The sequence below is a fragment of the Sinocyclocheilus grahami genome, unplaced genomic scaffold (assembly GCF_001515645.1).
Source record: "Sinocyclocheilus grahami isolate Dianchi unplaced genomic scaffold, SAMN03320097.WGS_v1.1 scaffold25.1, whole genome shotgun sequence".
Lineage (NCBI taxonomy): Eukaryota > Metazoa > Chordata > Actinopteri > Cypriniformes > Cyprinidae > Sinocyclocheilus > Sinocyclocheilus grahami.
In genome coordinates this window covers 1350991-1363232 of record NW_015505204.1, presented here as the reverse complement: position 1 = coordinate 1363232, position 12242 = coordinate 1350991, and the positions used below count along the sequence as shown (strand labels likewise).

At 36.6% G+C, this 12242-nt stretch overlaps 1 protein-coding gene across 1 annotated transcript; it reads left to right on the top strand.

Annotated features, from left to right (window-relative positions):
- Nucleotides 1–26: 26 nt before the first annotated feature.
- Nucleotides 27–9484, top strand: LOC107563918 (serine/threonine-protein phosphatase 2A 55 kDa regulatory subunit B gamma isoform-like). Its single transcript, XM_016248904.1, has 9 exons — nucleotides 27–612; nucleotides 1583–1680; nucleotides 2827–3001; nucleotides 3357–3469; nucleotides 4199–4376; nucleotides 5163–5327; nucleotides 6389–6558; nucleotides 7434–7525; nucleotides 7761–9484. Exons 1-9 carry the CDS (start codon nucleotides 549–551, stop codon nucleotides 8050–8052), a joined length of 1347 nt encoding a protein of 448 aa, XP_016104390.1. The 5' UTR covers nucleotides 27–548; the 3' UTR covers nucleotides 8053–9484.
- The last annotated feature ends 2758 nt before the right edge of the window (nucleotides 9485–12242 follow it).

Below are 12242 nucleotides of genomic sequence, written 5' to 3'. Positions count from 1 at the left end.
GATGCTCAGCAGCAGTGGTACGCACTCCGTCACACTGCAGCAGAAGGGAGAGGACACACCGTGAAGGCCTCTCCTCTTCCTCCTCATCCCTCCCGTGAAAGGCAACCTGTCTCTCTCTCCGCTATCCTCTGCTTTCCTTCAAGGACTACCGCACCCAGAAAGCGCCTGGAAAAGGACCAACGAAAGAATCTACGGATCACTCACACACCTACATCCTCTTTTCTTCCCTCTGCATTTCTTGTTGCCAGGCAGTGTTGGCTGAGTGTCCGGACGTGTGCTCTGAGCATGTGTGCATATGACAAGGTGCTTTTCTCCAGCTGACTGAACTGTGGTTTATTCATCCCATTTTTTCCTCCCTTTTCCCTGTGGCATCCTCGTCGCTCACCACTCGTTTTCCTCCTGACAAAGCCGGACCGTATCCCAGGATGCCGTGCGGCAGGCTACTCTGCTAGGCCGCAGCAGCATGGGCAAAGCACCGGGGGGGTGGGACAGCACGGATTGGACGGCTCTGCTCCGGTCGGGCGCGCTTACGCACTCCGCCGCTTCCGATGGGTGAGGACGGCGAGAGCCCCAAAATCAATCACAGCTTCCTCCGAGACTATGTCACAGAAGGTATGTGCACACACCTGCATGATCCTCCCTCATCGCATAGAAGAAGCACATCCCCTTCCCATTGCACACACACACACACACATACTCAACCATAATTTGATCCTGTTCACCTCTCTGAAGTCCTGAATATATCCTTGATCTCAGCTGCTGTGCTGTAAAGTCTTTTAATTCAGCTGACTCATCAGACTTTGGTCACCTGGTCCCACCACACACCTGTTATTGGGTTACAGCATGCATTAGTGAGACTGAATAAAGCCAGAATAAAGCATGAGCAAACATGCATGGGAATAAAATCATGTAGCATGTATTTTGAATTTTTCATCCAAGCAATTGCATATTATTCCTAAAATTGTCTAGCAGTCGTTTGTGTCTTTTGCAGGCCTTACTGTAATCACGTTAAAGAGCAGAATGCTTCATCAGGAGCAAGCCAGGCTGTTTTATTTAGTGGCATCGTCATTGTACTAGCAGAAGCAGGAGCGTGTCATGCTGTTTATCAACTATTAGGCTGTACAATGTGAAGACATATGCCCAGACGAAGCTCTTGAGTAAAAGTGTTTGCGTAGACAAAACCACAGTTGTGCTGTGCTAGCATATGCCCATGAACTTCTATTACTTTAGGTAATTTATACCGTAAAATATTTTTTGGCTGGGACCTGCCACCTGCAGTTGTTCACAAAATGTAAAAAATACATTTTCTATAATAGAAAGTAAAATTGTAGAAAAACAATTACAAATATTTTTTTTATTATTTTTCAAAGATAATAAGAATAGTAATAATAATGCATATATAGTACAAATATTGAATAATAATAATAAAAATAATTATATATATACATTATTGTTTCATTATTATTAATAATAATGTATTGTGTACATAATATATACCGAATAATGTATATATGATATGATTCATTTATTTATTTATTTTTCTGCTAATAATTTTAACGCTATCTTCTTTATTTCTTTGTAGCTGATGTCATTTCTACAGTGGAGTTTAACCAGACGGGGGATCTGCTGGCCACAGGGGATAAGGGGGGGCGAGTGGTCATCTTCCAGAGAGAGACAGAGGTAGGTCAGACTGTGAGCAAAGCACTGTAGTGGGGGATTGATAATTGGGGAATAAAGCAGTGTTTATTTTAAGTATTGGAGTGAATTAGATGGTGAACAGTTTGACTCTGGGGGAGGTAAAGAGCAAAGGTCATAATGGTTAAAAAATGCTGTGCTGCCAAAAATATTACATACACCTTTAACATGCATTTTGTAGCTCTGTAGCATAGGGCGCTGAATATGTATGAGTTGATTTTAATTTCCATTGCCCAAAGAGCCTTATGACAGAATTTAAATAGATCAGGTTTAAAATACTTCTTAAAGACATAGTATCAGATATTGACTTTGATATAGAGCAGTGTAGTTCACAGATCACTGTAATGTCTTCTCAGAGCATTGAATCAGTGCCTTTTCAATGTATTAACCCATATTTTAAACTAGATACTGAACAAAACACACTGTTTTTTTAAATAACTCACACTGAAACTTACTTAAAGGTCAGACAGTGAAGAGATCCACTGTTTATTTGCTCTTTTAAATTTAAAACAAGCAATACTAGCAATAATAAGTCTAAATTGACTACCAATAACAGATTTGTGACCCTGGAGCACAAAAGCAGCCATAAGTTGCACGGGTATATTTGTAGCAATAGCCAGCAATACATTGTATGGGTCAAAATGATCAATTTTTCTTTTATGCCAAAAATCATTAAGATCATGTTCCATGAAGATATTTTGTAAATTTCCTACTGTAAATATATCAAAACTTAATTTTTGATTAGTAATATGCATTGCTAAGAATCTCATTTGGACAACTTTAAAGGCAATTTTCTCAATATTTTGATTCCAGATTTTCAAATAGTTGTATCTCAGCCAAATAGTGTGCTATCCTAACAAACCATACATCAATGGAAAGCTTATTTATTAAGCATTTAAAGAAATTAACCCTTATGACTGGTTTTGTGGTCCAGGGTCACATTTTAACTTAAAAATGGAATACCATTATTGTTATGTATGCTGCATAAACCAAACTGTTTGTTAGAATGTTAGAAGCCATTTTTATGAAAGTAAAATTATAATTCAGAAATACACTTAAGCATGAAATGTTACTATTATATATGTGCATAAGCATGTATACATTGTATTTGGGTCTTCTTTCTTACTGCAGTCTAAAGATGAATCTGAGGAGCTGGGAGAATCGGGTGAGTATAATGTCTACAGTACGTTCCAGAGTCACGAACCGGACTTCGACTATCTGAAAAGTTTGGAGATTGAGGAGAAGATCAATAAGATCCGCTGGCTGCCACAGCAAAACGCTGCCCACTTTCTCCTCTCTACCAACGGTAATCACACCACTTCCTGTCCATTAGGAGTTAATCTAGCCTCATATTTGTCCATGTAATCCTCCTAATTAGAAAATAACCCAATCATTATAAGATATAATTTAAGGCCTAATATTAAAAGGCACTGTGATTATTCTGTATCAGATATCAGACTGAAATAGTTGGGTTAAATTACATTGCACGTTTCTATCATCTGTAAGTACCTTTGAATCATAAGACATTATTAAAAGTATAAGCATGAACAATGCCTTTCAAGGCCACTTGCATTAGAAAATGGCAAATAAATATGTTTTGGTATAGAAAGTCTCTGTTATAAAAATGAATGGCTGATCATTTCTCAGGTATGTTCCAACAGATAAAACGATAAAGCTATGGAAGGTCAGCGAGAGAGACAAGCGGCCAGAGGGCTACAATCTGAAGGACGAAGAAGGGCGAATAAAGGACATCTCCACCGTGACCTCATTACGGGTATTTTCACAGCTGACATATTCAATCAGGAGCAGAAGGATGGACTGGTTTGATTTAGCATTTGTTGTAGTCACTGATTTTTGTCACACTCTATAATAACTTATTATACACAGCTCTCAGGAATCCATTTCTAATTGCTCAATCAATGCATTCTTTGATTAAACATTTTTTGTATAATGACCACTAAATTTATAATTGACAACTGACATTATCAATCTGCGTACAGTATCTGTTTCCTATGTACAGTATCTGTGCTAGTTTCTCATATTACTCTGTGGGCTTTTTCTTCTCACATGATGATAATAATAACTCAAATCAATATTTGAAGTCCAGTTTTTTATTTATTTGGTAAGTAGTCATGTAAGAAGCTGGATAATTTACAGTCAGCCGGTCAATTTTCGCAAAATTGAATTCCTTTAGGGTGACATGAGTTGTGACCGGGTCTTGATCTCCCTTTGATAATGACCATCTGACTGTACATTAACACATAATGAATGACATTTAGCATTACATTACATTATGCAACCTAAAAAAATCACTAGTTTTTATACATTCAAACAGATAGAAATTAAATGAATGAATAAATTGAATATATACAATTCTACAATATAATGTTTGTTAAAGATTTATTAGTTGCTATGTTATGTAGGTTATATAGTGTTACCCTTATACTGAGTAAATAATCTATAATAAAAGAAGACTTCTGACGCTAAATCCATTTCTTTCAAGGTGCCGGTCCTGAAGCCCACTGACCTGATGGTTGAGGTACGGCCGAGGAGAATCTTTGCCAACGGCCACACCTACCACGTCAACTCCATCTCAGTCAATAGCGATGGCGAGACATATCTGTCTGCTGATGATCTCAGGATCAACATGTGGCACCTGGATATCACCGATCGAAGCTTCAGTATCCTTCATGCCAATCCTCCTGTCTATTCACTCACAGAAAAAAGAAAAGATAAAACAAAATGCAGCCAGTCATTATGACACTTTAAACTGGCTTATATATAAAACCAAAACGTTGCATCAGTTGAGTGAATATTGTATAAAAATTGTTCTGTTCCTGAACTGGATTGCTTTCATTTCTTTGCATTCCTGTGACTGGACTGAAGGCAGAGGGTTTTGTGTTCCAGATTGCATAGTTCCTCTTCTTTTGAGCAGGGCTCTGACCTAGAAATAAAATATCTATGGAAACATTTAAATAATTCACCAAGGAAACAGTCTCCTCTAAAACACATAATAGCTGCCTTCGGGAAAATTGTAGGTTGTGTGCTTGTGCTTGCATGTGATGTGTGTGGATGAACATGTACAGTTATGTGTGTGTGTGTGTGTGAGATTGAGTGAGTGAGTGAGTGAATGAGTGCTCAGAATAATAATCATGCAACTGTAGAGATGTACACCAATCGGATGTATCTGCTGATGATACACTGTTTATAAGCCACCACTGTCAGAATGTCCTTGCAGTTGTAGATCTTATGTGATCTGTTTCTTAAAAAGGGAACTAAAGCACCAAAACAAAAATATCATAAAAGTGGTCAATATGACTCTTTTATGACCAAACAGACCAAAATTTAAGCCATTATTCACTGAAAATCTTCATGAGAGTTCATGAAAGAATTAGGAATCTCAAACAGAGAAGAGCAGCTTTCAGAGCTGTAAATCAGAAGCTTTCCTTGACCCCTTCCCCTCTCAGACATTGTGGACATTAAGCCAGCCAATATGGAGGACCTGACGGAGGTGATAACAGCTGCAGAGTTCCACCCACAGCACTGCCACCTGTTTGTATACAGCAGCAGTAAAGGCACGCTACGCCTCTGTGACATGAGAGAGTCAGCACTCTGTGACAAGCACTCCAAAAGTAAGTATACGCTTCTTAAGCACATACACTGCATTACTTGCCATTCCGTTCAAAAGTTTGGGTCCAGTAAGATTTTATAAAAAATTTTGAAAGAAATAAATGCTTTTATTCAGCAAGGCTGCATTAACCTGATCAAAAGTTGGAGTAAAGACATATACTCTTCTATTTCAAATAAATGCTTAACTTTTATTTGTCAAAAGAATCTTGAAAAATAATACATCACCGAGTGCACAAAAATATTAAGCAGCACAACTGTTTTGAACATTGATAATAATAAGAAATGTTTCTTGAGCACCAAATCAGCATATTATAATTATTTCTGAAGGATCATGTGACATTTTTAAAATTGAAAAAAATTGAATTAAAATAAAATAATTAAAATAAAATAGAAAATTTATTTTTAATTGTAATAATATTTCACAATATTACTGTTTACTGAGTTTTCTGAGATTTCTTGCAAAATAACTTAAACTTTAAACGGTAGTGTATATACCGTTTTAAGATTACTCACTATTATAGTTAATATGAAATCAAAATATATGCTTCATTTTGTCAGTTAATAATTAGAAAAGAAGACAATGCCTCGTGACAGATGAATCTCATACAACTATTCCCAAACATTGCCTTTAACCATTCATTTCTTTATGCCCCTAAAATCTTTCATTTCAGAAATTCTTCACTTAGCCAGGACCTGTTGGAAGTAGCTTAGTTAAAAAAAGACAGCTGGAAACACTGAAAGCACTTAAGAAGAACAGCTGTGCTAGTTGCTGGGGAAATTTATGCAGATGTAGTGAGATTTAGACTTATAGCTGAATTAAAAGATAAGCAGATCACTGTTTTAAAGGTGTCTCATTGCTGTGATTAAGTGTAAAACCACTGAAACCGTTCACCAGCAGCCTCTGACAGACACAAAATACCTGGTGATTGATAGCTAAAGTATTAAAAAGTTGAGCTAAATGGTATGGAGGCTCATCGTGCTGATAAAAGCTGCACCATCCTAACTATTTCAAGTGACTCTGAACTCAAGTGAGTTTTGAATCTGTTTCTTCTCTTCACCTCAGTCTTTGAGGAGCCAGAGGACCCAGGCAATCGATCTTTCTTCTCTGAGATCATCTCGTCGGTTTCTGATGTTAAGTTTAGCCATAGCGGACGTTATCTGCTCACCAGAGACTACTTGACTGTCAAAGTATGGGACCTCAACATGGAGAAGGGCCCAGTGGAGACCTACCAGGTGTGTAACATGCAGGTCTTGGTACATGTCACTATGAACACATGATATTTGCAGCTCATATACTAGGTTAAACTATTTCTGGTTTATGAGGATTTTTTTTTTCACATGCAGGACACTTTTTACATTTCTATTCTAGTAAATAAGTTAATCCTAAATGGTCCTCTACTGTTGTGGGAAAGTTAGTGTTATTTATGTACTATTCTAGTATTTTATACAGTAGCATATTTCTATATTATAGTATAGTAGTACAATTTTGATATTTTAATTTTTAAGTTTAGTTTAAGTTTAAATTGTAGTATTTTTGTTATGAGCTTTTGTCATTTTTATTTATTATTTTTAATATTTGTATTTAGCTTTTATTTCGGTTTTAGTTTTAGTAATTTTAGTTTTAATTCTGTCAGTTGCCAATGCAATATTTCTAAGTTTTTCATAAAATATTTATATTTTATTTTGTTTTTAGCTTTATTTAGATGAACAAGATTTAATTTAACGATTTTTAGTTTTAGTTATTAATAACAATGCTAATTGAATCAATTCCAATGGACAATTTATGTAAATCGACAGATTTAATAATCAATTGACTGATTTGATTCGATGTGCTACATTTTCGGTCTTGTTTATATTTATAGTGGAATATTCTGCTGTTCATCTCTGTCTTCAACTCTGTTATATCAATTAGAGTACATTCTTGTTTTTAGTTGTACTGTATTTATTATAAATGTATGTTTTTGTCTGATGTTCTCACCATCAACAGTTTCAAAGTAGTTCCCCAGCACTTGTCATCCCAGAAATTATTTTGCAATGCATTTTAGAATTAAACATGATAGAATTTTAGAATGACTTTAAATATATATGAACATTTCCTTGTGTGTCAGGTTCATGAATACCTAAGAAGCAAACTCTGCTCTCTGTATGAAAACGACTGCATCTTTGACAAGTTTGAGTGTGTCTGGAACAGCACAGACAGGTAACCATTTCTGAGGCTTTGAATAATCATATTTTGATGCAATATTGGCTTATTTCCTGGTTTGTACTCATACCCTCTTTTTCTCTTTTCCTACTCTCTCGTATTTCCATTATGGTCTTTATCCTATTGATTTGCTCATTTGTTCCTCGTCCAAACTCTTGTTAACTCCGCATACCCGTTCTGTTTTATACCCATCATGCTTTGCTGTCTCTCACCTCACTGTTCCCACTCCAAGTGTAATCATGACAGGAGCGTATAACAGTTTTTTCCGGATGTTCGATCGCGAGACCGGTCGCGGTGTTACCCTCGAGGCATGGCGTGAGAGCAGTAAACCGCGGGCCGTGCTGCGGACTCGCCGCATTTACAACGGGGGCCGGCGTCGGCGGGGTGACGTGGGTGTGGACAGTCTGGACTTCACTAAAAAGATTCTACACATGGCTTGGCACCCGGCTGAAAATATCATCGCCATTGCAGCCACTAACAACCTCTATATCTTTCAGGACAGGGTCAATGCAGAAAACCTGTGACAAACCTGTGCTATGCTCTTCACAGGGCCACACACAAACCAACATGCACATATATCAAAATTATACTTTAAAACACAGAATTTTGGTCCTGTGGAGATGGACGTAGTTGCCAGACCCCGAAAGTAAACAGATGGACTTTGTAGTTAAACCGTTCCAGGAGAGCAGTTATGTATAGCCAATGACTTTATCTGATAACTGTTGGTTAATTACACCGCCAAGAATGTTGCCGATGAGCTACGGTACGTGGAATTTACGATCGACATCACAGTTAGCCAATCCCGGACTGCGCTGATATGTGATGGATGGTGTTGTCGGCCAATCCCTGACTGCTGATTGACAGCTAATTTGGGCTGAAGACCAGGAATGAGACCGCTCCACTCCTCTGTGCCAGGTTGCCATGGAGACAGGTTACTCGGTTGTCATGGTAACAAGAGTGCACTGAGCAGTCTTCCTATCATGTGCTTCCCAAAAACTATCCCACAATGCATCTGCTATTCGAGCACTCATTTTACTTCACATCAGAACATGGATGCCTATACGACCCAATCACTATATCTCGCACTTGGAGGTTTTTAAATTCCAGTACTTGTCTCATGCATCCTAACGGAAGGATTGATCCACTACTTCATCAGACCACTGTCTTAACCTGGTTACCAGCTCATGATGGGTTACATTTACACCTGTATGGTAAGAAGAAAAAAAAAAGAACGAGGGTACATCACACCACTAACACGCTTTCAAAAAAGCCTCCTGCCGATTTGTGCACAGTAACTGACATGCGTTAGGGTCAAACTCTGATCTAGTCTCTGGTTACAGATGTATGGGCTCTCACAGTGAAGCACTGCCTTTTTATTTATGATTGTAGCTACTCTACTGATCCCTCAAAAGGAAATTTAAACAGCCATGTTGGAAATACAGATGAAAATAATGACACAGGCTACAAAACAGTGCAGAAAGACATGAAAAATCAGTTTGTTAATTTAAAGAATATTCCTGTAAATGCTTTACCACAAACACTAATTTTGACACTTTACTCTGTTTGTTTTGTTAAAAAAAAAAGTAGTGTAATGTATTTCAGTGGAAGTCTGTGGGGCATTCTGAAGGGTTTAAAAGCAAAATTTGCAGCTTGTATTTTTGTTGAAATGCTTATATGAGTGGTTCCCAACCTTTTTGACTCTCAGAGCCTCTCATTGTCCACAAAAATATCTTTAATATACCCAATAAAATATTTCAGAGCTTGGCATGATTAGAAAATAATGTGCATTCAACATAATGTATATCAGAGTTTTAAGATTTTATTAACATTACTTTTGCAGGTCTAGGAATCACACTTTTAAAATTAGGCTTCCTCATATATGCAGGTTTTACAAAAACTGTAGGAATGCTGGTTCTTTAAAAAGAGCAAAAAACAATTGAATCAGTTTATTTTAAAGGGGTGGTTGATTATGATTTAACTTTTTAAACTTTAGTTAGTGTGTAATGTTTCTGTTAGAACATAAAAAAATGTCTGCAAAGTTCGACACTCAAAGTTCAATGCAAAGTGAGATTTTTTAGCACTAAGAACTACAAAACTACAAAAAAAGGCTGGTAGGGACTACAACGAGCTTCTTCCCGGGCTTGTGACATCAATAACCCCAGTGTTTACATAAACCCTGCCCCCCCCCCCAGACACATTAACATCAGAGTCTCTATGTTTTAGGTCAAAAAACATTAAAATAACACAGATTAAATAAAATAACTCATGTACGTTCATCTTCCCCGCTGCTGTAACGTTAGCAGTTTTACTAAAATGCTATGCATTTAGCCCTATGTGACGTCTGTCTTTATATTGACGTTTTTAGTTGTTTTAATACTACAATCGATTGCTTCTGTTGTCCTCATTTGTAAGTCGCTTTGGATAAAAGTGTCTAATAAATGACTAAATAAATAAATAAATATTGTTTGTCAGCACACATAGCCTAAGTTACTATGTATCTGGATCGACTAGCCGAGTAAACAAATATAAATGTTTATTCATAATCATGCTGAAAATAAGTCAATTATGTTAGCTGATGCCAACTGTCTAGCTAACGAGCTTGCTGGTGCTAAATTGAGGTAATTTTTAAAAAATAAAGTCCAAATATTTTTATTCAACCACCTAGATAGATTACATCCAAGGGAAAAAGAAAGGATGTGATGTTCAGAACATGGTAACTACAGTAATTATCAAAGTGGGAAGTGATGCCCTCTGGGGGCATTTGGCCACGGGTGTTTTTACACCACAGACAAGGTTTGAGAAGAAAAAAAATAATGAAAATCTAATTATAATTTCCTTATTATATTCATTATTTCCTTATTGGTTATTTTGGGAAAATCCAAGGTATTTTGAGCAGTAGTAATAAAAAATATATGCTAATATAAAATTTAATGATAAAAGTAGCCTATATAAAACTGCAAAATAAACATTCATCTATCTGTACTTTTTACTTAAGTACATAAAATATCAAGTACTTTTGTACTTTCACTCGAGTAAAATTGAAAACTGAGTACTTTTACTGGAGTAATATTTTATTATACGGATCTGTACTTTTACTCAAGTACTTGATTTGTGTACTTCGTCCAAAACTGGTCTAGACTAATGAACCTTTGGTTATGCATTACTAATGTAATTCCAGTCCCTTTTTTTATTAGTTTTATTTTAATATCTAAAATATTGATGTTTTGAGGCTATACTTTCAAAAGGTATTAATTTTTATTCCCCCTATTTTGCTTATTCCTTGCTCCCTGGACTTCCATTATAAGTGCATTAACATAGTTGAGGACGTGTCAAAATTGCGTTTATTGCAAAATAGCTTATCTTTGAAAAAAAATATCTAAAATAGCTTATCTTGTATTGAATTTGGAACGGTCCAATATGTAGCAGCCAGTAAGTGGATAAACCATGTGTAAATGTGAATCTCTGCACACTGTGTTTCTATGACCACACAGGTGTACATGTAACTCTCTATCCACTGTAGAAAGAACACTGCGAGTTATCTTTTGTTTAAGGTGCCATTCACCTTCTGGGTGACTGTTTGTTTGGTGTAGGTGTGGTAATGAATTGTTGGGTGTCTGTGTAGACTATGACACGGAGGTCAGTGACTGTTTTTGCTATATGAACAAGGCTGAATGAATGTAACATTCTTTTAATGAATCCTTTTTTAAAGTGTTATGATGTTAATGGGGTGCTCTCAAACTGACGAGCGAGCTTGCTTGCTTGCTTCTCAATTTCTTTGACTTTGTCCCTTTTCTGTCTTTTCTGGTGTTCACATGTTTGTCTGTCCCATTTTTCTAGTACTCTTTGCTCTACATATACTGAGGCTGTGCCTCTTACAATCAGTCCCTCTACTCTTATGTTTACATTTGTAGTTCATTCACATAATTTTTGTACCCCGAGACAATGATTCTTCGTTTTTTCACTTTGTTCCTCTCTTTCTCTCGCACACTTTCATTCTCTTTCATCCTGTTACCATGGCGATAGGCCTTCTGCCATTATGCATTCTCTCATGCTTTCCTCTCAGACATGCAGTGAAACACACACTCACATTCACAATGCAACCAGGGAATAATAGCTTAAGTTTGTTCAGGGCACACACACACACTCTCTCTCTCTCACACACACACACACACACAAATAGGCCTATACATGCAAGCATACACACAAAAAAACGCATGTTTTTCATTATCCAGTGTTACTAGTGTGTATATATATGATGCCTAAACATATTCTATTGACAGATATTGAAAAATAAAAAAGGCAAATGGAGGAATGTGATTAAATTAATATGACATCTGTACTTACTGTATATTATACAGATTTTTTTTTCTTAGTGCTGTTTCTCAGTCTCTCTGTCTGCTTCTGGGTATTTAACACACACACACACACACACACACACACACACACACCTGATATGCTTATAGTGAGCTAACTGCATACTATGCAGCATTAGACCTTAGAAGGACAATAACTGTGAATCTTAAAGGCACTTTAATTAATTTGTACATTTTCACAAAAATAAAAACCTAATTCCAAAGATAATGTAAACAGGTTTTACATCCACTTGTCATAGAACCTTTAAGGAAAACATCTGTGTGGAGATCAGAGTCCGACAAAGTGTGAGCTGGCTGTATGAATGTATGCAGATGTTTATCAGTGACTCAAAGACTCAAAT

What these genes read in the sequence shown, in the direction of transcription:
- LOC107563918 (XM_016248904.1), top strand. Translation starts at nt 549, where the DNA reads ATGGGTGAGGACGGCGAGAGCCCCAAAATCAATCACAGCTTCCTCCGA. An exon ending in CTTTCTCCTCTCTACCAACG is followed by an intron (nt 3,002 to 3,356) that starts GTAATCACACCA and finishes ATGTTCCAACAG; the next exon opens with ATAAAACGATAAAGCTATGG. An exon ending in GTCTGGAACAGCACAGACAG is followed by an intron (nt 7,526 to 7,760) that starts GTAACCATTTCT and finishes TCCCACTCCAAG; the next exon opens with TGTAATCATGACAGGAGCGT.